Genomic DNA, 27,510 nt, shown 5'->3' on the forward strand with positions numbered 1-27,510 from the left:
AAAAATACCAAGTATTAGGTTACACTGAAAAGTTTTTTGATGGTAACAGAAATAAAAAGATAAATTGTATTATCCGAATTTATTTTCAAGTCATTGTGATATTGGTTTTAAAATTAAGTAGATTCAAGGGGCAGTTCGGTAGATCGGTAGATAGGACTCAAATTCGGTAGATCTACCGAAAAATCGGTAGACGGAACAACACTGACAGAGACACAAGCACGGAAGCACGCACCGATTCAACGCGCCTAATTCTCTAGTGCTGCGCGCGCAGCGGACCGATCATGTTTGAGTGGGAGAGAGACGCAAGGCATTCGCCGGTCCGGCGGGCCTCTCTCTCGTTCGGTGACTCACTGTAACAGACGTGAGCGGGCGTTACACTTTTTCATGAATGACTCCGAGCCACAACCTAATTTGAGACGTTGTCACGTCAAAAATCTTTTTAAACAACTTCAAAAGTCTTAAATGCAAATGTATATTAAAAATATTCTTGTTTTGTCAATAACCGGAAGAAGACATCAACTTTAGTATTTGAAATAGAATAAAATAGTAGTATTTTAAAGAGAACCTAATATTTTTTATTTTATTTTCGAATTGTACATAAAATTTAAGATATTAAATTTTATGTATAATTTTTTGACAACGTCTTATACCAAAAATAAAGTGTTTTCGAGATATTTAGATTTTTTGAAAAAGTTCAATATTAAAATTTAAAAAAAAATCCTAGTCCACATTGAATAACGATATCTCCATTAATAACAAGGCTAGTAACGTGACATTGTAACCAATAAATAACAAACGCTTTTCCGCTAAACCAATATGTCCAACTCATTGATTATTTATACAGGGTGTTTTAAACTTAGCCGTCAACATGTACAATTTAAATCATTTATAAGTTGCTTACTTTAAAAGGAACACTCTGTATTTTATTACATTTTCCGCTGAATTTTTTTTAGTCCAATTCGTTTGGCATTGGTATTTCCTATACCCATAGTCAACCACTTTTGAGATATTTTATTATGTAAGTTAAAACATCTTCTTCTTCTTAAAGTGCCTATCCGTTCCGGATGTTAACGATCATCACGGCTATCTTTACTTTATTTATTGCAGCGCGGAACAGTTCAGTGGTAGTCGTGTTATACCACTTTCGTAAATTTTGAAGCCAGGAAATGCGTCTTCTTCCTGGTCCTCTCTTACCATTTACTTTCCCTTGGAGAATCAGCTGGAGAAGGCCGTAACGTTCTTTATTTCTCATTACATGTCCTAGATATTCCAACTTTTTAGTTTTGACTGTCATGAGAATTTCACATTCTTTCCCCATTCTACGCAGGACCTCCACATTAGTAACTCTGTCAACCCAGGATATACGTAAGATGCACCTATAACACCATATTTCGAAAGCTTCGAGCCGATTCATAGATGCAACAGTCAGTGTCCATGCTTCCATTTCGTAGAGCAGAACTGTGAATACGTAGCAGTTCAATAGACGGCATTTTGTTTTTAATGATATGTCTCGACTGCTGAAAATGGTTCTCATTCTAACGAATGCTGCTTTTGCTTTTATTATTCGCTGTTTAATTTCTGTTGAGTGGTCCCATTGGCTATTTAAATTGGTGCCTAGATATGTATATTGCTCGACTCTTTCGATATTCTGTTGGTTGATTGTAAGATAAGCGTTTAGTATTGGTTTTTTACTAATTGTCATAAATTTGGTTTTCTTTATGTTAAGAGCTAGTCCGTATCTGTTGCTGACTTCTGTTATGCGATTTGTTAATATCTGTAAGTCATTCAGATTATCGGCAAAAACTATAGTGTCATCTGCATATCTGATGTTATTCAACCATTCACCGTTTATTAGTATTCCTTTCGCACAACCGTCTAAAGCTTCCTTAAATACCCATTCAGAATAAATGTTGAACAACAATGGAGACAAAATACAGCCCTGTCGTACTCCACGTTCTATTGCAATTTTATCAGTTAACTGGTCTTCTATTTTGATTTTGGCCGTTTGATTGTAGTAAATGTTTCTGATAATTCTAAGATCTTTGTTGTCAATTCCAATTTCTTGCATTAGAGTCATTAATTTGTCATGTTTTACTCTGTCAAATGCCTTCTGGTAATCTATAAAGCATACGTATATGTCACAATTCACATCCCTGCATCTCTGAAATAGCACCTGTACAGCAAAAAGGGCCTCCCGTGTTCCCAGAGCATCACGAAATCCGAATTGTGTTCTTGTTAGTTGTTCCTCACATTTTGCGTATATTCTTTTGTGAATGACCTTTAGAAATGTTTTAAGTAAATGGCTCATAAGGCTTATAATTCTATAGTCTTCGCACTTTCTCGCATTGGGTTTTTTTGGAAGATTTATAAAAGTTGACACTAACCACTCTTGGGGAACCACGCCCGTATCATATATACTGTTAAATATATTTGTCAACCATTTTATGCCATCATAGTCCATAAGTTTTAAGAATTCTGAGTGAAAATTATCAGGGCCTACTGCTTTACCATCTTTGGTGCTTTTGATGGCATATTTTACTTCTTCGACTGTAAATGGTGGTCCAGATTCGCAATTGGTGTTTGTTGTAATACCAGTGTTACTTCGTATATCTTCAAAAGTTGTTTCTACGTATTTAATCCAAATATCTCTTTTATGTTCTATTTCCAGTACTATGTTTCCCTGATTATCTGTCAGGAATCCAGTGTTCTTGTGTTTATATAAGCCTGCCGCTTCTTTAATCTTTTTATGGAGGTTAAATGAATCATGTTTTTGTTGTAATGACTCTATCTCTGTACACTTCGAGCTAAACCAATTTTCTTTTGCTATTTTAATAGCCCTTTTTATTTCGTTATTTATGTTGTTGTAGTAATTCTTATTATCTTTAGCGTTTCTTCTGTCTTCCATCATACATAGAATCTCCTCCGTCATCCATTCCTTTTTATTTGTTCTTTCAGGTTTTAAGTATTTCTCTGTTATTTCTTGACTTACTTTGTGCAAATTTTCTAGTTCTACATCTGTGTTATCTGTTTCTGTACGGGGCCATGGTTTTTCTGTACGAGCCCACGTTTTTTCTTTTAGGCGTTTTTGTACCTTTTCCTTTACTGTTTTATTTTTCAGTTGGTTAATATCGTACTTCATAATTTTTGGTCTTTGAACTTTATTTAAACTAAGTTTCATTTTGGCGATAAGTGGATTGTGGTCCGAATTTATGTCGGATCCCGGGTACGCTTTAACAGATGTTATAGAGTTTCTAAATCGTTTGTTAATAAGAATATAGTCTATTTGATTTCGTACTGTGTGATCTGGAGTATCCTGGGGAGATTTCCACGTATATAGTCGTCTTGGAGGAAGATCATAGAAGGTGTTTGTCACTACGAGCTGTTCTTCAGTTGCAAATTCAATCAAACGGTCTCCGCGTTCATTACGTTCCCCTAGACCAAAGGATCCCACTAAATTTCCACTTTGTCCTTTGCCAACTTTGGCATTAAAGTCTCCCATTATTAGTATTATTTCGTTTTTCCGAATCCTTTTGACAATATTAGTAAGGTCATTGTAAAATTCGTATACTTGAATAATGTTTGTTTTTATGGGAGTTGTGTTTAGCTGAACTAAGAGCATCCTTTCTGATACAGGTACAAAGTGACTGACACAGTTGGCGATTTTATTATTCATAATTAGGCCCACTCCATTTATATGTTCGTTCTTAAGATTTCCTGAGTAGAATATTTTGTGATCTTTGATAACTCGGTATCCCGTATTTGTCCAGCGCATTTCGCTTATTCCCATGATATTAATCGAGAGTCTTTCCATTTCTTGAATGGCATTATAGATTTTTCCCGCCTCGTACATTGTTCTAACGTTCCATGTACCTATCTTTATGGCTGTTCGCAATACTCTTAGAGATCCATCATCTAGATTGTAGTTTGGTTCGTGAGGATTTCTCTTGATAACGTTAAGTTAAAACATAACAACACTTAATTATTTCAATATTAGTAAAGGGTGGGCCATGGCTGTCAAAGATTTGGCAGTTGGACCGTTAATTGTTTGTACAGTATTGTTCTCTCATTTTTTGTTGATTGTTATCCCAATATTTATATTATTTAACAGTTTGTATATCATAGTAAAAAATGACAAATGTAGGATTTACTAATGATGATTTTGTTTTCTGACAAAGATTTGGTAGTTAATAGTTCATACAGTATTGTTCTGACACTTTTCTTTTACAGCTTGTATATCATAGTAAAAAATGGAAAATGTGAGATTTACTAATGATGATTTTTTAAATCTTGTTATTATTTTTAGCGAATGTAATAGAGTTGTTTAACGAACTTGCCACGTTCCCAAATGTTACCAAATTCAACGTTGATATTTATAAATAAAAAGTTTGCTTAAAAACTGTCGTTAGTTTAGCTTATTTAAGACAAAAATTACTAAAAATAAACCACCAGGCCTACTTTGCCGACGAGAACCGTTAGACGAAGCAAAGTTTAGGAAAAATATAAATATAAAGATAGTTGGAGTTTTAATATTTTTTGTGCAATAAAAGATGACAAAATTTTACCATTAAATTTTAAATGGTAAATATTGCTACTTATAGAAGCAGCCATACGACCGGCGTAACATACTTTAAGCAATGAGTGGCCTTCATCTTGGTATTAGCAAGATGGAGCATTTCCCAATCACTTTGGGCGTGTTGCTCAGCGTCTTTACACGGCATTTTTGGTGATAAATTAATTACCAATCAGGGTTCATTTCGTTGGCCAGCTAGCTCTCCTGACTAGACTTCTCTAGATTTTGGCATTTGGTGTTACATTAAAAATTAGGTATTTTCCAAACCTGTTCTGACAAAGGAAGATATGATGCAGAGAGACTGATTTGCTTTTAATTCTCTAACACACGCCTGTATTTCCAGAATTACAAGACATAACTTAATGAAACGGATTCTTAAACGTTTAGAAGTCACTAGTACTAATTTTGAACAATTAGTTTATAATTTTATTTGTTTATTATTACATTTAGTTATTTAAGTTTGTAAGTTATCTAATTAAATTAATAGAAAATACCTTCATACCTTTCACGCTATTGGATATTTTTCAGAATTAATAACATAACAAATAATAAAATATAATATAATAGTCTCCCGTTTTATACCGCCTCGCGGCTTTGGGAGTATAGCAGGGTAGTCTGCTATATCTAGGGCCTACGGTATACAAGGAAGGTAACATGGCCAGTGCTACGCTTCAACCGCCTATTATTACCCCTGGTTTTACCCAAGGTACTCATTTTATTCAGGCTGAGTCGACCTGGGGCCTATAGACATTTTTAAAAATGTCTAGTTGTTCTTGCCGGTGGTAGGATTTGAACTCTGGACCACCGGCGTGCGAGGCAAGCATCCTACCGCTTGCGCTACGCAGGCCCTTATAATAAAATAAAATATCACCTTAAATAATCTAAATCATGCCGTACCCTTTACTAATGTTGAAATGATTAAGTGTTGTTATATTTCAGTCTCTTTTGTTTATGTTATCTTCTTGACAATGTCTCTCCCTTTCTTCCTGTCTCCAGTATTTCCTCTTCATTTCCTGACTCCTGCCCTTTGGAGGTCTTCTTCAACTTCTTGCAGCCAATTTGATCTTGATCTTCCCCTTGTCTTTCTTGTTCCTGAATTTCATTCTATCATTGCGTATGCCACTGCCTCATCTCCTGCTCACCAAAGGTGACCTAACCATCTACCTCTTCATTGCTTTATTTTAGTCACGATGTCTTCCTTAAGTTCTTCATTAATCTCTGCATTTGTTTTGCTTCTATATTCATTTTGCTCTGTTCTTATTGGTCCCAGTATGGTTCTCATAATCTTTCTCTCTGCTATTCTTAATTGTTCTTCATTTTTTTTTTCACCGTCGTTATTGTTTCTCCTACATATAATAATATTGGCTTAATTATGGTGTTATAAATGTTCATCTTAGTTTTCTTAGTCAGTGTTTTGCTTTTAAGTAATCTTTTGTTGGCAAAATAAGCTTTATTCGCTGCTAATACTTTTTCTTTTATTTTATAGGTACCTATTTAAAGTATTCTACTTCTTCAAACGCAGAACTTCCTATTTTGATTTTTTCTTTCATTGGCTTTTTCCCTAATCTTAATATTTTTTTATTTTCTTGATTTAATCTTAGTCCCATTATCTCCCCTTTCTCTCTAGTTTTTCTAGTATTTCGTTTAATATTTTCATGTCCTTTGCAATAATAGCTATATTGTCTGCATATGCAATTATTTGACCACCTCTTCTGTTCTGAGATTTTCTTTATTTATATTTTGTAGTACATATTCTACTGCTAGATTAAATAGCGTTGTTGAAAAGGCATCATATTGTTTCGACCCTTTATTTATACTGAATTCCTCTGTCTGTCCTCTTTGTGTCTTTATATTTATTTTTGTAGTTCTCATTATCATTTCTATTAATTTTCTGTGTTTATGTGGAATTTTTAATTTTTTAAGTGCTATCATTAATCCTTTTCTTAATGTAAATTCAGTGTGCAGTATCTCTAAACCGAGAGTTGTGAGAAGAAATTCCACATCAAGTAACAGTTCTGAATCTTAAAAAAAAAAGAAAACTGAATGAGAGCGATTATATTGATAATTATAATGAAAGAGTTGAGAAAAGTACAGCCAGTTCGTCAATCTTACCAAATCCTTACAGGGATGAGTTCATGAGACATAAAGAAAAAATAGTTGAAGGTATTACTAATATAATATTCAGCTTTCTCTCTGATGTTTTAAATTGCAAAGATTATATAGACAATGATTAAAATTTAATTAAAAAACATATTTCAAATCTATTGGAAAATTTATCCACATCCAATGGATCATAACAGTTCAAATAATTTAAATATAATTCAATGGAATAGTCGTTCTACTGTATCTAATGCACAATCTTTTAAACAATTTCTGTATTCAAATACTATTGATATTGCAATTTTATCTGAAACATGTTAAAAGATCGTCAAGATAGTAGATTTAGAGGTGTAGCTATATTTTTAGGCCTACGGATAAATAAGTATAAGATATTGGATATTATAAATGTTGGAACATTGGAAATGTGTGGTATAAAAATTGATTTTAATGGCAGAATAATTATTATAATCTCATTATATAAACCTGACAAGAATATAAGCATCCGAGAAGGGGAACGGCTTTTTAATTGGTGTTCCTTACTCGAAGGAGAGACGGTACTAGGAGGTGACTTCAACGCCCATCATGCGGTATGGGGTTCTCCAAAAAATGATACTGATGGCAATAAAATAATTGATGCATTAACTGATATGGATTTAATATTTCTAAATGATGGTTCGGCGACTAGAATTACCCCTCCAAACTCTACAAAATCGGCTGTAGACTTAACGCTAATAACTCCTGGACTAATTGCATTAGCACATTGGCAAACATTGGATAGAACTCTTGGATCTGATCATTATATTATTTCCATCAAGTTGAATATTGATGTACCCTCTTTTGTTGTCTATCCAACAAGGAAATGGAAATTAGAGAAGGCCAACTGGGAATTGTTTCATAGCACTCTTGAAATGGGACTGAAGAATGTTGTATACTTTGAAAACTGTAATGAAATGGCATTTAATTTGAATAGAGCAATTAATACAAGTAGCGAAGCTTCTATCCCCCAAAACGTACCCTTCAGTCCCAAACATAAACAAAAATCAATTTGGTGGGATGACGAATGTAATACACAGATACAGCTTAAGAAGAATGCTCTTAAAAAATACAAAACCGCATCTACACTGAATACCTTTCTTGAATATAAAAAGATAGAAGCTGCAACTAAAAAAATGTTTAAACACAAAGCCAAAACAACATGGATTAAATTTTGCTCCAGTATTAACTCTAGTTGCCCATCAACTCAAATATGGAAGATGGATAACAAATTAAACAACAAAAACGCAAACATCAAACATGCTACTTCCGCAGTTGCAGAAGATATTCTTCAGAAGTTATGCCCACCATTTGTTGACAAACATATACCTTACATGGCTTCATATCCAGAAGAACATTATCTATTAAAAGAAATAACATCATCTGAACTGGAATATGCTATCAAGATATTCAAAAACACAGCTCCAGGTCCAGATCAGATTTCTTACATTATGTTACAAAAAATGGGTGTACTGGCTAAAAGACTTCTACTACATATTTATAACTGTATTTTGCAAACTGGAATATCCCCTTACAAATTTAATGATTGCTTTGTTATATTAATTCTAAAACCGGGAAAAGACAAAGATAATCTGGAATCATATAGACCAATAACATTATTGTAAGGCATTTTTTAAAAATTTGAAAGAATTCTAAAATTGAGAATGGAAATTTGGCTAAGGCGGCATAATATTCTACCAGCAACACAATATGGATATAAACAAGGCTATGGAACTACGGATGCAGTAGTTCGTCTGACTACAGATGTACAAATTGGTTTTTCTAATTCCATGACAACAGGTGCATTGTTTATTGACATAAAAAGTGCATATGACAATATTGATTTAAATATACTCTGTGGTAAACTTGTGTTTATTGGCATTCCAAAATCGATAGCACATTTACTATCAAATCTATACAAAGACAGAAGTGTATCGATAAGAGTAGGTCAAAATATTATTGGACCCAAGATCACATCAAAAGGTATTCCACAGGGAGCTATTTTAAGTCCATTTGTTTTTAATTTGTACACATACGATTTGCACAATTTATGGTCTCCCAATATTGTTTGCTTAAAATATACTGATGATTTGTCATCTACTCACATAAGAAAACGTACAGTGAAAGCACTACTGAACTCAAACATATTATGTACAACTTGGATAATTGGACTTGGTTAAATGGATTCAATATTTCGTACCAAAAATGTGCCGTAGTATTTTTTTCAAGAAAACACCCTATTAAACATCACGCTGTAACCTTACATGGCAATGATATTCCAATTGTTTCGGAATTTAGATATCTTGGTGTCGTACTTGACAGAAAATTGCTTTGGACTCAACATATTAAGTATACAATTGGTCGCTGCGAAAAAGGTATTAATTTTCTTAAAATGGTGTGTAAGAGATCGTGGGGTGCAGATCAAAACATTGCATTGAATTTTTATCGAGCCTATATAAGATCTATAATAGATTACTGTTATATGGTATATGGGTCAGCTAGCATAACCAATTTACGTAAACTTGATAGAATCCAATTTAAAGCTCTAATGATTGTGTTAGGATTGATAAAAAGCACTCCAAATGAAGCCACCCTAGCTCTAGCATCTGAAAACCCACTCTCATTGCGCAGATAATATCTGGCAAGCAAATATTTCCTAAACCAACATTATCGTGGCACTTATAATGCAAAAATAATTAATGAATTAAATACAGCTGATTTAACATCTACATACTTCATTAAAAAAACTCTCCACCACTTGCAAGAGCAATTATAACTTGCAACGAACTGAAGTTAATAAATTCCCCTTGTAATCTTATCTGGGAATCGTTGGATATACCACATCTAACAAGTGTTCTAGCTACAAATATTATTATCCCTAAATACCAAAACGAATTTTGCTACACAACTCTTAAAGAAATCTTAAGTGGCTATTCAGATCATATTGTGATCTATACAGACGGGTCAAAATCACCAACATGTACAACCAGTGCTTACTTTGTACCAAAAATGAAGATTAAAAAATCATTTATTTTAAATAATCATTCCAGCATTTTCTCTGCTGAAGCATGTGCTATATACAAAGCCCTTGAATTGTGCTGTGAAAACCAGTGGAACAAAATTGTCATATGCAGTGATTCACTGTCAGTATTACACTCCTTGCCGTGATGATCGCCAACGTCCGGAACGGATAGGCACTTTAAGAAGAAGAAGATTACACTCCTTGAAAAAACTTTAAATTCACAATAAATAGCAATATATTCATATTAGAAATTTTTCAACAGTTACTAAAACTATCAGATCCATATGGTACTAAATTTCTATGGGTTAAGACACACTCAGATATTGTTGGCAATATTATTGCTGATTCTATAGGTAAAAATCCATTACAGCATCCACATATGGTGATAAAAGAATTAAACACATGTGACCTACTTGCCTATATCAAACAACATATTAAATTTAAATGGGACAGACAATGGATTCAGTTTGGTGAAAGCAGGGGCACTAATTTATACAAATTACAACCAACAGTTGATGTAAAACAATTTTACAAAGATGGTCACACTAAGCAGAAACACAGTGTCAACTGTCTTAAGATTAAAAGTAGATCATGGATGTTTTCCGAAACATCTACACAAAATAGGAGTTCTCCCAACAGACCGATGTGAGTCTGGAACTAGTATAGCTGATTTAAACCATATATTCTTCAACTGCCCACTACATCGTAATACAAGCACGTGGCTGCTAAAAGAATTGATAAAAGAGGGTTTAAGTACACCATTAAACGTAAATCTTCTATTAAGTGAAGACAATATAAAAATCTTTAAAATAATTATGATATTTGTTGTAAAAATTAAATTAAAGGTATGAGTGTAAAATTGATCGTATGCGTGAACATTTCCTTTGTATGTTTACCATATATGTTGCTCACCTACCTAACCGTGGTTTATGTCTTGTTTGTTACAATAAAGCCGCTCTGATGAATCCCTGAGCGTGAAAAGTGTCCTCCTTGTACAATCCTGTATGAATGAATACTAATATTTATATGTAATTACGTGGCTAAAGGTTTCAAGCCAGAGCCAATAAAAAAAAATCCTTTTCTTTTAATTTAATCAAATGCCTGTGTGAAGTCTATGAATAACATTTCCAATTTTAATTTATATTCGTTTGCTTTTTATATCATTTGTTTTATTGTGTGTATTGCATCTATTGTAGATCTTCTTTCTGTGAATCCACATTGGTACTTTCCCACTGTCTTCTTTCTGATCTTTGATAACCTCCGTTTTATTATTAATGTCAATATTTTGTATGTTGTATTATGTATTGTTTTAATCTGTCCTACCTCCCAGTCCCCTGGCATTTTTTCTTCTTTCCATATATTCGTTAATAGTGCTTGTATTTTTTCTCTCGGTTCCCTTCCTCCGTATTATATTAGTTCCATATTAATTCCATCTTTACCAGAGGATTTTCTATTTTTTCTTTTCTGTACTACTTTATCCAATTCCTCTAAGGTTGATTCTTTTGAAATTTCGATGTCTACTGCGTCTGCTTCTTCTTCGTGCACCGTTTTCTTCTCGTTATGCATTTCTTCTCCTGTTGTTTCCTCCATCAAGAGCTCTCTGTGGCAATCCCTTCATACTTGCTTGTATTCTTGATCCCCTATCATCACTGTTCCCTCTATTTTTTTATTGCGTTTGTTTTGTCTTTGTATTTTTTGTTTTGTTCTTTAATCTTTGTGTAAAAATTTTTTGTATTTCTATTTGTTCTCTCCTGCTCTATTTCCTGTATTTTTTCGTCTATCCATCTTCTTTTATTTTGCCTTATCACTTTATTAGCATTCTTTCTTAATTTTTCATATTCTTCTCTGTCTTCCTGTTTATCTGTTCTTAGCCATTTAATTCTGGATTGTACTTTTTTTTCTGTTATTTCTCTACATTCTTGGTTATACCATCCTTTTTTTGTTTTATCCTGACTTTTGGCATAGTTCGTATTTTTCTTCTTATTTCATGTGCTTATTTTCAACTCTTAATTTTTTTTGTCCTGTTGTCTTCGTCTTTTATTTTTGTTTTCTGGTCTTTCTTTCTTTTCTATCTTTCTTTATTTCACTTTTGTTGTAACAGAGTTTATCTGCAGTCATTTCCTGTTTCTTTGCCTCGTCTGTCAACGAATAATGTATCCTCGCGTCCCTTATTAGTTTCTTGAACCACCTCAGTCTCCTTTATGTTATTTTCTTTCTTCTTCTTTTGAAATGAGGTGAGAGACTAATCGTCTGTCGTTTAGTGTGTTATTTAACAAGATTAATTTATATTATTTTGTTTTAAATTTAAAATAACAAAATAACTGTAATAGTCATCAAGAATCACGTCATTTGCAGTGCTGGTTTCACGTATTCTATTGTTTTAGTTGATATTAAAACCATTAAATAAATTATTTGAACCAATCTCGATAAAAGTAATTTTTCATAACCAACTCTGCCTGCATATATATTTAGGCTATTGCTAATGTACTTAGGAAGAAAGGAACTACAACGTTTTAATTAATTTGTATGGTCAATGAATGAATCAATGAATCTTCTTTTATAGACATTTTAAAGGTAATTAAAAAATAAAAAGGATTTTTCTTTTAATTAAATGTACCACTGCATATACTTAAAACTGCGTAGAAAAAAGTTATGGAACAATGTTTGCAAAAAAATAGGAAAAATGGCCAAAATATTATCTAAAAGGCGAACTTTGAAAAATGGTATCTCTGGTAAATACAAAATACTTTTATCAAACATCGTTTTTAAGAGAAAAGATAAAACATTTTGTCTTTAAAACAATACCTATAACCCCAGGAAAAACAGTTATGGGGCAAAAAAAAAATCGCCTGTGTTCCTGTTTTTATTTTACTTCGTTTTTTGAATATATTTTTGTAAAACAAAAATATTTTTGAGTTTAAAGAAGTTGTTTCAATGGGAAATGTTGTAAAAATATATATGAAAACGGCATAGAATGCACTCAAATGCACCCTAGTGCATAGGAACAAATTCAACTCTTTACCAAACACGTACCCGTTTCAATGGTGGCACCCCACGGTTTTTTCATATTTGGGGGTCCATTGACTATATAAAATAATAAAATCTCTTTAACGTTATAGCTCCTTTTAGTCCTATTTTTTTAAACATAATCAATAGCCTAATTACAAATTCTTTTTGACTGATGGCATTTCTTTGATTTATTTTTTGTAAAGTCGCACTAAATTTAGTAATTTGTTATTTAGTGATTCTGTTGCTTTTGTTATAGAAGTTTTTTTATCATTTTAATAAACTTCTCATTGGTCAATATTTTTATGACATTTAAAAAATTATTCTTTAAAAATTATAAAAACGCACAGTCTGCAAAACAAAAGAGGTTCTGAAACTATTTTCTTGTGGTATGTTTAAGTTAAATGTTATTTTATAGAGAACTGAACAACAATTGATTGTAATAAGAACTAAATGTTATATTTGTTTCGACCTTTTTATTTCCAATTCGAAAATCGCTTTTAAAACATTTTTAAAATAAAAATTATTAATAATCTTAACCTGTAAATGTTAATACTTGGCGATGAGTGAAAATATTAAGTTGACAGTTGACTTACTAGGACTCGTTCTTGTAGACATTAGCCGTGTTTTGAGTGAAATTCTGAGATGTGACGTTAAACCCTCGAATTGATATCAAATTAAGATCTGTCTGTGCTTGTGATTATGGATGAAGTATTATAGACCAGGGAAATAAGCAAAGAAAGTACCCTGTTTTTGACATTGACCCGGCAAGGCAAACAACAGTTATTGTTTTGAGTAGTATGGGCGGCTGTAACAAAGATCGTTCCTGCAGTCGATTTTTTGGACTTAATTAATTATTAACAAATTAAGGTCAAAAACAGTAAATTTTTCTCTTTTCTTATCTATCAGCAAACAAATTTGAAATAAATTTGAGTATAAGAAACTTTAATTTTCTAACGTTTTCTAAATATTCGTATCCTTATTTATTGCTTAGAAAGATGCAAAATATTTCAAAAATATTCGTTTTTGATAAATGTTAATAATTTTTTTAAAATACATTTATAACCTTTATATTACAAGCAACGTTGGGTCTTGTGGTGCTTAAAATATGATAGAAATTTTCGTTTTTGATAAATGTTGATATTTTTTTTAAAATAAACTTATAACCTTTATATTACAAGCAATGGTGGGTCCTGTAGTGCTTAAAATATGATAGAATTTTAAGCTGATCGGTCAAATAGTTTAAAGGTAATTTAATTTGTTTATCTTAAATGAAATTTTTTGCAATAAGTCAAAAAACTATATAGTTATATTAATTATACGGGTATATTCTGAAACAAGAAGATTTATTTTGTTAATATTATTAAAAGAAAATTAGGAAAAATAATTTTAAATATTGTAAACCAATTTGGCAAAAACATGTCGATTTTTTGCTTATAAATAATTAGAATAACTTTTTTACCTTTGCTTGCAAAAAACTGATTTTTTCAAATAGAAAGCCTAAATTTTTTAAAAAAATTTACCTAGAACACTTTGGGACGAAGTTAGTTCTTTTTTTAATTGATAGCAGCTTTGTTTATAACAATTTTGAGATCTTATAAGGGTCATCTAAAATAACATACTTTAAAGGTTTAATGTGAAAAATTCGAAAAAGATGCATTTTAATGGAATCTTTCACAAAACTTTAAAAATATGTTCTTCATAATCGGTCGGCTTTTCAACTAGTGACAGCGGTGAAGGGGGAAGGAGCTGTTAACTGTATATCCGTTACTTGTTTATGGATATCGACGTTTCTTTTTTTAATTCGTATTCAACTTTTGCGTGAATTAGAAATATGTATTATTTAAATAATTAAATTGTTAAATAAACTACTTAATTTTTTAAACAATGTTTTTTCAGTTTTTTTTAGGAATATTTGTGGTTATTTTTTTTATTGTAAAAAATAAATATTTATGATTAATAAGTACTCGTCAATAAACTTCGTAAGCATTTTATTTATACTAGATGTTAAGAAAAAACAAATTATCCTATTAAATTATTTCTAAAAATAATATTGGTTTATGTAATGCTTTGGAAATAAATAATCCCAAATAAAGTAGGTTTTATTTCTTGCTCAAAAAAAGCCGGAAATAGTCGATTTCATACCCACATGCTGAAACTTGTTTTAATCGATATTATGATGCCAATATACGATGCCGAAAAGTTTACCGAAAATTTTCAATGGCAACCTATTTATGTATAACAATTTCCAAACAAATTATAAAAAAAATCTTTTTTCACTTCAAAACCATTTTAATAATAATTTGAGAGTTATTTCAAGAACGAAAATTATTATTATGATTTTTATATAAAACGCATACTTTAACCGTAAATTGCCAATAAACTACTGAAAAACCAAAAAAAAGCAATTTTAGCGTTTTTTGGGGCCATTTTTTAGTAGGTTGAACATCACAAGTAAACAAAAAACAATAAATAGAAGATGAAAGCTTAAGTCAATTCGTTTAAAAAAGCTTAATTTCATTTTGATTTTATATTGCAAAAGTTACATTGCAAAAGCATAAAAAAAATTAAAGAAGCATATAAAAGAATGTTCTACAAAATTTTTATGAATTATATTGTAAAAATCTGACAGCTGTAACTTATGCTGTTTAAATATGCATGTGGTGACAAAATATAAAAAAATCATTTGATTTAGTTTATAATAATTATAAAAAAAGAATAAGAACATTTTTTTAAATTTCGAGAAAATGAGAACGGTATAATGGAAATATTTCACCTGAATAAATTTGACAATTGATGAATGTTTTTTACAACTTTTCAAAAAGTATTTACTGATAAATTTATCGTTTATTTTTCTACTATTTTCGCCTTCTTTCGATGTATGAAAGTCTAGAGCAGTGAATTATTAGCATCCTCTGTGAGTTCAACATTCGCTCCATAAATTAAGCAGGACGTAACCTTAAACGCAATTATCTTCTGCTCCATCGATTATTTTCTACAGTTTCCATTTTAACCTGTAAATCATAAACAGATTACGATGCGAAAAACCATAAAATTGGTAGATTTCACCCGCGCATGTTTAAAATATTGGTGAATACACACTTTTCCCACGCCGTTTTCATTTTGATTTCTACCAGTAAACATGCCGTTTGCTTATTACAAATGACTCATTTTGTTTACTCATTCAGGATTTTTAAACATGTTTTTGACGTGGCTGACCCGTGAATATTAGTGTATTAGTTTGCATATTAGTACAAAATAGTAAATATATAGTGTAATAAATAATCATAATATGATTAAAAATGAATTTTGATGATATATAAGTGTCAACGTTTTACCTATATACAGGGTGTTAAAATAAAGTTGTGTTTTGTCATCGTATTTTGTAACACTCTGTGGAATTTATTAGAAACAATCGCTACATCTTATTATTATTTCAAGATAGCTTCATTCTCTTTAAATATTTTAGTCAAATCAATGGATAAAAAAATCATCTCGATATCTATATCATCATAAAAGAAAAGTACGTTTAAAGCATAACATGATTTTATCGAATTGTAATACTCATTTATAGCAGTTATTTGGCTATACAAAATCAAACAATTTGACTAGACCGTTTTAGACCGACAAAATTTTTACAATTCAATACATTATGTTTTCTGCTTTGCATTAGGGATGGCGGTTTTTGACAAAACACCGGTTTATTTTGTTTACGGTTTAACGTGGCGGTTATAACCGGCCAAAAAAACCGGTTTTTCCAAAAACCGGTTTTCGGTTTTTTTTTAATAAAATAGGTTACAAAGTTACATTTATAATGCACTTTAGTTTGCGATACTACATTCGACTCGATATCAATATAATCAAAATTAGTACTATCTAAACAACATCAATATAAATTTAAATAAAACACAATTTTTAATAAAACCATTTTATTCTACTAATTATTATATTTATTTATTATTTTATTATTATTATATATTTATTGATTAATATTAAATATAATATAGCGTAAGATTAATATATACATATTACAATAATAATGTATAATAAAAGTATAATATAAGTAGAATGAAGTAATATTTTAAGTAAAAAAGTATAGGTTAGAAGGTTACAAATACATAGGTTATATTATATGAAATGGATTTAGCACTATGTTGGCCAGTGTTTTTCATGAAGCCTATTGAGAAAAACTCGTTCATATATATGTTGGTCGGTTAAGCGACTTCTCTCATCTAACACAATATCATTCAATGATGACACCAGTCTCTCTGATGCCACCGAACTTCCAACCAACGACATGTATTTTTTAGCTATAAAAGCCAAGCCTGGCATACAGGTTCTGTTCTGCTCCTAGAATGAAAACGGATCACTTAATCTCGGCAGCAAAGGCTGCTGCAGATATAGAGTCAATCAGAACTGGAACCACTTTTCATTAACTCCAGATCGTGTGAAGACCAAAGAGGGTTTGATTTTAAACTCACTTTAGCTTCTTCCTTCTGAAAGGAGCAGGAAGGAGAAAGTTTTCCGATTTCGGTAAGATACTTCCGAGCCTAAATTGGATGTGACTGTCTCCGCCATAGACGGATGCAGATATAGTTTTTTGAACCTCTGGTCCGTGATTGTAGCATGGCAAAGCAGTGGGTTTCGTAAAAGCTTAGTGCCTCTCTCTTGAAGGCTAGTTATAAGCTTTTGGCATAACTTTTGGGCTGTACTAAGGTTTGGCTTAAGGTTTTTTAAAGATATTGCGATAATAGACACAAGGGGGATAACATGGCTAGCAGTAATGTACTGGGAACCCGAGATCCCCTTTGTGGCCTCATCGAAAGGCGATAAAATTTCAGTAGTCAGATGTAGAGAACAGTAAACCAAAATTATTGTACTACTGCTCAACAGAGAGCGCTAAAATAATTCAGATTCTATTGTCATTAAATATATTATGAGAGTAGAATATAATATGCAACTATTGTATTTAAATAATGATGCTAATTTAATTAACCATCTAAAAATATAATCTTCTAATATATATATATATATATATATATATATATATATATATATATATATATATATATATATATATATATATATATATATATATATATATATATATATATATATATATATATATATATACATCCTACTATCATTTTCGCATCGATACATTATGCTTTTACCATCAATTTAGCATCGTCTTGCAAAGTAGCATCTGTATATCGACGCTACTTTACAAGACCTTAATAACTTTTTTCCTGTACTTGTTACAAGAATTTTAACCATCTCATTGATTAGAGTTTTGATACCGTGTTGGTATATTAAAATATCCGCTTTCTCTTTTTATCCCTTACTGAGTTATATAAGTTTATTCCAGAAAATTTTTGAGTCTAAAATGATGGTACAGTGAAAATATTATATATATATATATATATATATTTAGTTCAGGGTTTTACCGTTTACTCGCTGCCATTATATACATGAAAATGTATATCCCACTTTCATTATCAATCATTTTCGCATCAGAAATTTGGCATCGTTGTTGAATATAATATTACCCACAACGAAATAGTAAATTTAAGAATATATATTATTTTTTTCATCCACAAATCATTCTGGCATCATGTTTGGTTAAAAGTAACGGGTTATGATATATTGCAACTACCTATTGTATCTTTGCTCCAATTGGTCCAGTCGCGACGTACAGCGCCTCAAATGATAGGATTTAAACAATACAATACAATAAGACAAAAAAATCAAATATAGCAGCATGTCAAAAAGGCCTTAATTATATATCTTCGTTTCTATAAGTCCAATCGTGACGTACAGTATCTCAAACGACAGGATTTAACCAATTGAAAACGATGAAATAAAAAAATTAAATACAGCAACATGTTAAAAGGGCCGTAGTCACGTATCTTCGGTCCTATTAGTCCAATCTGGACGTGTAGTACCTCTAATGATAGGATTTAACATAAAAAATACAATGGAATAGAAAAATCAAATGCAGAACAATGTCAAAAGGGCCTTAGTTGTGTATCTTTAGTTCTATTAGTCCAATCATGACGTGCAGTACCTCAAATGAAAGGCTTTAACAAATAAAATACAATAGAGGTATAAAAATTAAATGGAGTAGCATGTCAAAATGGCATTAGTTATGTATCTTCGGTCCTATTAGTCCAATCGTGACGTACGATACCTCAAATGATAGCACTTAATCAATAGAATACAATGACATAGAAATCAAATACAGCATCACGTCAAAAGGGCCTTAGTTACGTATCTTCGTTTTTAGTGGCCCAATCGTGACGTACAGTACCTGAAATGATAGGATTTAACCAATCGAATACAATAAGATAGAAAAATAAAATACATCAGCTTGTCAAAAGGGCCTTAGTTATGTATCTGCGGTCCTATTAGTCCAATCGTGACGTTTCGTACCTCAAATGATAGAATTTAACTAATAGAATACAATGAGATATAAAAATTAAATAGGGTAGCCTGGCAAAAGGGGCTTAGTTGTGTATATTCGATCCTATTAGTCCAATCGTGACGTATAGTATCTCAAATGGTACCATTTAATTAATAGAATACTACGATGTAGAAATCAAATACATTAACACGTCAAAAGGACCTTAGGTATATATCTTTGCTCCTATATATGATGGTGGAGAGAAATTAAACATGGCGGCATCTAATAACACCTTAAACTGGCAGCAATAAAACGAATTAACGCACAGAGGTGTGTGGCATATTACGTGACAGGATTTAGCGAATACCATACGATTACGTCGTACATCTCTTTGCTTACGTCCACTTTTAGTTAACTACTTACTATGTATTCAGTACTTTGCTTAACGGTGTTGAGGCATGGACTCTTAAACAGAATAATGTTAAAAATCTTGAAAGCTTTGAGATGTGGTGCTACCGCCGTATACTAAAAATAAGTTGGGTGGATAAAATTACAAATGAAGAGGTAATACGCAGAATAAATAACGATCCAGAAGTTATACTGAATATAGAAAAGAGAAAACTTGAATACTTTGGCCACCTGATGAGAGGACAAAAGTACACATTCCTACAAAATATAATGCACGGAAAAATCCAAGGACGCAGAAATCCAGGCCATAGAAGAATCTCCTGGATGAGAAATTTAAGAGAGTGGTTTGGCTGTACCACTAACGAATTATTTAAAACAGTAGTAAATAAAATTAGAATCGCCCTAATGATATCCAATCTCCGATAGGAGAGGCACTCAAAGAAGAAGATATGATAAACTCGAAAAATTTCCAACGTTCACTATTAGACATATGCCTTCCGTTCACTGCACACATTTACTGCTCCTTGACGCTGTGACGAGAATGAGATAGGATTTAACAAATAGAATGACAAAAAACTAAACAAGACAGTACGTCAAACGTGGAATGCGTCGTAGAACGTGAAATATTAGCGTAAAATTATATGATGGCCATAGACGGTTCTTTAATACCCAGCAAATGACTCGCGTTGTAAAATTACATAGGCGGGATCTGTGCGAGTAAAAGTCGATCATTTGTTTTATAACCCAAAGGGGACCATAAAATATTCGACGTTAAAATGTGACATAATGTAACGGTATGACAAATCTTTTTTCTCCCGCACGGGTGCATGCCTGTGTACCTATACAAGGGGACCCGTGCATAACCTTTAAGTTGATCGTAATACATAACTGCAACAACAAGTATGTTGACGACTTAGGTTAGTATATACAGTGCATTCCGTACGTTTTTTAAACGTGATTAGGAAGTTGTTGACTGGAAGCTATTAAAGAAGTTCTTAAAATTTTTGCGGGTCACCTTCTTTTCTGTAAATGGAGTGAATATTGCTATCCATTTAATTTTTTTCCTCAGTTGAATAATTCCTGCTGGTATTTGGTCTAAGCTTATTTCTTTTCCCCATTCAAGCTGTTTCATAGCTAATTCTACTTCCTCTTTATAGTGCCCTGTTCACCTGTTTTGGTAATTTCGGACTATTTCATCTCTTATAACATAAAACAGTTGTTTCAGATATCTTTATCGCGTTTCCTTTTTTATGGATGAATATGCTGCCGTTTTCATCTTCTACTATTTCATATGGAGCTACACGATTAACAATTCCAAATCAAGAAAACACAAATAACACTCCGAATTATATTATACAACTAATAGTCGAAAAATGAAGAGCAAGAGGTAAATGACCAAGAAGCCGAAATCTTAATGACGAACACAAATATAATCGACTAATCAGACAATTAAGATCAGCGCTACATGATGCACGCAATGTCACATTTGAACACTACATTAGTACATTGTCTAAAGAAGATCATTCAGTATGGATAGCAAGAAAAACACTTAAAGAGACCTGAACAACACAACCCACCAATTAAGAAAGATGACGTTAGTTGAGGAAGATCAGATCAGGAAAAAATGTCAACATTTTCAGAATACCAGATAATAATATTCAAGCAATAGAACACTGAAAGACCAGTTTTAATCCTTGCAACATTTAAACATCATAGTTGTACCATCTCAGGCAAAGCGATGTAAATAATACAAAGAAAAGAAAGTGTACAAGATGTTACAAAATTTTAAGAAGAAGCATGACTAGTAGAAAGGCCGATAGAAAAGTTAAAAAAGTTAAAACATACTCTGAAGAATGTGATGGCAAAACTGCAATATGTCTAGTGTGCTTCAATGAAGCACATTAAAAAACAATCTTTCTTATACAGAAACTATTATTGAGTAAAAACATATTGTCCCTCAAGTGGCCTTATAGTATTGGAAGTCGTAAGTTGACAGTTTCTAGTAGAACGCTGTTATTGTTAATTACCTCCGTAAAAGTGAGTTATATAATATATAAAAAAAAAGGATGTAAATAATATGCCTTCGACATCTAAAAAAGCTAGATGTGAAGATAAACGTAGATTAAGTACTATTTAAATGGGAATAAGCCACAATTAAAAGTTAAAGTACGTTTATTGACGTTTCAATTTCCACTTCGGAAATCGTTCTCAAATTACAAACATTAGTTTATAAATACTAATGTTTGTATTTTGAGAACGATTTCAGAAGTGGAAACTGAAACGTCAATAAACGTATTTTAACCATTAATTGTGGCTTATTCCCATTTAAATAGTAATTAATTTAAAATGCCACAATAAAATAGCTTCAGAACAATATAAACGTGAAGTGGTCTGAAAACTAAAAAGTCCCCTATTGAAACTGGTTTTTAATAATAAATTTAATAATATGTTAAAGTTTTTTTAATATACCCTAAAACTGAAAGCGCAAAGAATCAATTGCAAGTTACAAAATACTGGTAGAGTCATACTGTTTGGACAAGTACAGTTGTTTAAATAATCGCTTTCTGTGATAAACAAATTGAATACATTGTAAAATATTTGTTGATCTGCTTGATATTTAGCACACTTTAATCATCAATTGCCATAATTTCAAGTACCTATATTACCTGTCGTTAGGCAAAAAACAAAGTTATTAACATTTATAAATTACTACAAACATAATATCTTAGAGTTTACGGTTTTTTGGAATTATCTCAATTATTTATGTATTTAAATTTGGTATTTCTCTACATAAAAAACTTTTTATGGTCTACAACTTTGAAATATTTTTCTTTAGAATGTATAGAAAACGTTTAATAAGCAAACAATTTTTTTTTGCCTTTTAAGATTGTTTAAAAAAACAAAGCAAAATCAACTGTACGTCTTTACGAATTTTTCGTCGGCTACCCCTCATACTATTTAGAATTTAAATTTCCGTATAAGATTTTTTTAAACTATTTAGCGAGGTCCGTGAACTACTTTCTTATGGCATGGTCAAAGTCAAATATTATTTTTTGATGTGATTAAGCCACCATTATTGGTCGATATTGAGATGAAAATTACATTTTTAATTAACTAATATTTAACGATACGATTTCCAATATTTAACCTTGTTTATTGTACAAATTATGTAAAAATGTGTATAGGTACACATTTTGTACAAAAAACGTTTTTTGAGAACGATTTCCTAAATGGAAATCAAAATGTCAAACATTAAATAATTAAAAATGTGATTCTCATCACAATCACGACCAATATTTTTGACTTAATCCCATAAAAACCTAATATTTATCTTAAACTATTCACTGATAGCTTCGATTAAACAGCTTGGAAATTAAAATATGTAAAATTGTCCCCTACACAACTCTCTGGGAAAAAATATCTAAATTGAATAAAAACAACTGAACGTTGATATAAAAAACTAGTTGGTTGACCCCAGTCGGCTAAAACCAGCCGACCGACAGGTAGATTCAATGTCTTCATTTGAACTTGAACCCAAACCGATCGATATTTTTATGTTTTCGAATATTATTCTAAGTATTAACACTGGCAACATATATTGGCTTTAAAATGATACCAAATACAGTAATTTTACCTCCTGTGGTTACAATGATGGCTTGATGTAAAAAATTTAATATATAAAAAAATCGGATTATTGAAAAACCGATAACGGTGCCAAGCCTACAAAGGTGCACTAAACGAACATACACGACTTATAAATAGAAAATGATAGCATTTCTTGGTGATGCTAAATTACTGCAACGTGAAAAGAGCTCTAAATGATAGCGGGATGTATATATATATATATATATATATATATATATATATATATATATATATATATATATATATATATATATATATATATATATATATATATAAATATATATATAATTTAGCTCTCCAGGCCTAGAAGGCCCATGGGCTTGGGTTACTATTCTTTTCCATTCTTTTCTGTTTGTTGCTTTATTTTTCCAGATTGGTATTTTAAGTTTTTCTATGTCTTTTTCAACATCCTTCTTCCACCTGGTTTTCGGTCTGCCTTTCTTTCTTTTCCCTCCTATTCCTCCCATTAGAAATCTTCTAAAATATCCACCAATTTTCCTCTCCTCCCAAACCCAAAAAATTCCCCACCCCAACCATTTCAAGTTATAAAAAATTTTCCAGACTCTTTCAAATGGGATTTGAAAAAATATATCAACATAAATATTTTACTTAAGAATAAATTGGATAATGCAATTTATCTTTTATTTTTACTACCATCAAAAAAAATTTATCATGTATAACTTTTAACACGTTTGTATATTTGTATAACAGATACATTTTAACTCATTTAATACTTCCTGTATGGGTGTATCGTTTTTAAAACGTAGGGAAATCCTTGGAGATTCGTATTCGTAATCGGTAATTCGATATTCATAGTCAGAACATTATTTTTGGTAATCAGAAAAAGTGTGAAAAAGCCATTCTCCCACTTTCAATGTCAAGAGTCAAGTGTGAAAAATAGATGATGTACCAGATCGCTTCTTATGTAAATATTACGACTACATATAATTTAAATTATGGTTTTTATGAAATAATTACTTGTAAATAATAATTATGATTGGTATCCAAAATAATACCTAACCTAATCCTAATCACGGTAAAAACCTAATAACCGGTTTTTACTTTAAAAATAAAAAACCGGTTATAACCGGGACAAAAAACAACCGATAAAACCGGTTATTGCGAAGTAAAAAAACCGGTTTTTGGTTAAAACCGGTAGGTATTTCCGATCCCTACTTTGCATGTGTTAGTTAGTTGACATGGACTAAAGAGATCTAAGCCGAGATGAATTTGTACAGGCAATAAGTTTGGTTTATATAGGGTCAAGTTATAGAGAAATAGGCTTGAGGTTAAAAGTGTCTCGTACTACAATATCACGAGTTATTTAACATTCTCAACAAACGACCATACGAGACGGCATGGACAAGGAAGAGAAAGGCTCACCACGCCTTTATCGGGCTTCGTGCTACATGAGAACGTTCTGTACCAATGAGATATTTACAAATAATAAAAGTGGCAGATGTTCACAACATTCAAACTATACAAAGGCGTTATTCTGATCAAGATTTGTATGCAAGGGTACCAGTCAGAACACTAGCTTTAAACGTAAATTATCGTAGAAATAGATTACAATTTGGCAGAGAGCATGTTGATCGGAATGTTGATGACTGGAAGCACGTATTGTGTTTAAGATAAGTAGAGGTATATCTTATATAGGTCAGATAGACGTGTTAGAGTTATTCGAAGGCTAAGAGAGCGCTATGCATAGTGCAACATACGAATTATTAGTTTATGGAGGATCTGTAATGGTTTGGGGAGGAATATCTCTTACAGCGCGAACAGAGCTTGTTGCTTTACAAAGAGGTTCCTTAACAAGTAAAAGGTATATTACAGACATTTTGTCTAAACTAACCGTGAAATTCTATTTGTACCTTGCATAAAAAATAATTTTCTTTTGGTCCATGATTATGTGGACGAGGTTGGAATACAAACCCTGGAATAGTGGAATATTTGTGGAATATTATTGATCGCCAACTCAAGAGCCGACAACCATCACTTGTTTCTCTTGACGACATAGATATGATAGTGAAATTGGTGAAAGTGGGATGAAATTGATTAAGACCAAATATGACGCTTGATTTTAAGTATGCCTTGTCGCTGTGAAGAAATAGTTAGAAGTAGAGGCGAAAATACTAGTAAAAGTGTTTTTGAGAGAGACAATTATTAAAAATTATTACAGTAATGTTTTATTAGGCTTTAAATGTATTAAATATTAACAAAGTGTATGTAAGTAGTTTTTTCTTTGCTTTAAATATCAATAAAAATGTGTTACATTTGATCTGTATAATCTTTGATAATAGAGGTATTGAGATAATTTTTATACGAGAAGAAAAAATCTAAGCCTTAAGTACAAACGAAATAATAAAAATTTAAAGTACACTAAGGACCGATACTTCGAACGCTAATCAAAACTTGATTGTAATCAAATATTTAATTACAATCAAATACGTCAGAGCAGCTGTCAAAATTATTAAAAATTGCTTATTACTATTGTTGTGAATTTATTAAAAGGTTCAATATTTATAACACTTATGGATTTAATTTATTTTTTATTTATATTAACTTATCTGACAATAATTTATATATATCCGTACGTAACAATTAAATTCGCGAGCGCGTCTTCAGAATTAACTGTCCCTCCAAATAAAATGTCCTGTTAATCCATTGCCGTTACGCTAGAACCATCGAACAGCCTTCTCGACTAGCGGCGAAATTATAACGCCAAAGGCAAAGGGGTATTCTCGCATCGGTTCGACCTTTTTCTGGAAGGTCAGTTCAGGTAAATAGAAGCCTGTCGTAAAATCTAAAACATAAGCATGTGAATAAAAACATGTTTACAGGTTAAAACTATGACTCATATTTTTACGTCACATTGCCCCCCTCTCAAAAGATTGTTCCTCCTGGAACCTTGTCGGGACTAGAACTGGAACGGTATGCTGGTATCGGCAACTGGACCCTCTTATACACCTTCCAGTTGTATAAAAATGACAAGGGACGGTTTTCTCTCCGCACCAGTAACTATGCGGATTGCAACAGACTAACACCCGGACTTCGGTGTCTTTAAAGATCTCCTCCACCATATTTTGGATAACCCTCCAATCCAATTGGCGGCACTCCAACTTTGGCATGGCTAACTTTTGCACGTCGGACTCTAGTACGTGCTCTCTTAATTGAAGTAAGGCTTCCCATACATCTCGGTAGGTAGGTTGGTCACGGGCAGTGTCTTTTTTTACCAGGTAGAAAAGGTAACGTGATGCATCTTGAAGTTTCAAGGTTTTACCGGGAGCTGGCACCTGGCATTGAAGTTCTGCAACTCGACCAAACTTCCTTCGAAAGACGGATGCCAACCCTGGTGCGTCTTTGGTACTGGCCGGGATGGTAAGGACCAGCGAGTAGTCATCGGGGAGCGCGAGTAGATCTTGCTTTCCTTCAGTGGTAACACCATGTCTTGCTTTACCGGTACCTCCATAGGCACCCATGAATTCCTCAAACGTGAGGTCAGACACATCTTGGACTTGGTTTACTTCCACTTCTTCATCTACGTCGTGGTCACCTTCGAAAGACGCCAGCCGGTTATGGTGTACTATCATCGGCTTTCCCCTCGGAATCTTGCTTATTCGGTAGATGACATCGTTGATTTTCTCCATGACGAGGTATGGACCTTCCCAAAACTGCTGCAATTTGGGAGAACAACCTTTTCGCTTCTTGGGATTATACAGCCAGACTTTGTCGTTCTTCTTAAAGCAACCCTTTTCGGCTTGTGTATCGTACCGTTTCTTCATTCGGTCGCTAGCGATCTGAAGGTGGGAACGGACCAACTCATGTACATTGTCCATTCTTCTTCGTAATTCGATCACATAATCTTCACCTGCTACATCTTCTCCAGGTCGACACCCAAACTCTAGATCACAAGATAGTCGCATTTCGCGTCCGAATAGGACTCTGGCTGGTGTCTGGCCCGTTGATTCGTTAACAGCAGATCTGTAGGCCATTGTGAAGAACGGAAGGTATTGGTCCCAGTCTCGCTGATGATCGGACACCATCTTTGTCAAATACTTGCCAACTGTCCTATTCATTCGTTCTACCATACCATCCGATTGCGGATGATACGCGGTAGTTCTTGTTTTCTTCATGCCTAGTCTATCACATATTCCTTGGAATAGATCACTTTCGAAGTTCCTGCCTTGGTCACTATGGATCTCCAAAGGCACTCCAAATCGGCTGATATATTCTTGGATCAACTTATCTGCAACGGTGGCGGCCTTCTGGTCTGGAAGTGCGTAAATCTCGACCCACTTAGTGAAGTAATCCATTACTACCAAC

General features: G+C 32.3%; 1 protein-coding gene across 1 annotated transcript in view; it reads left to right on the plus strand.

Moving 5' to 3' along the window:
- The first annotated feature begins 6,984 nt into the window (after positions 1–6,984).
- Positions 6,985–27,510, plus strand: part of LOC140435819 (uncharacterized) — a 69,383-nt gene continuing 48,857 nt past the window's right edge. Inside the window, exon 1 of the mRNA XM_072524536.1 lies at positions 6,985–8,209. Coding sequence (XP_072380637.1) covers positions 6,985–8,209 — 1,225 coding nt within the window. The remainder of the gene's footprint in view (positions 8,210–27,510) is intronic.

Source organism: Diabrotica undecimpunctata, chromosome 3, assembly GCF_040954645.1.
Source record: "Diabrotica undecimpunctata isolate CICGRU chromosome 3, icDiaUnde3, whole genome shotgun sequence".
NCBI classification, from domain to species: domain Eukaryota; kingdom Metazoa; phylum Arthropoda; class Insecta; order Coleoptera; family Chrysomelidae; genus Diabrotica; species Diabrotica undecimpunctata.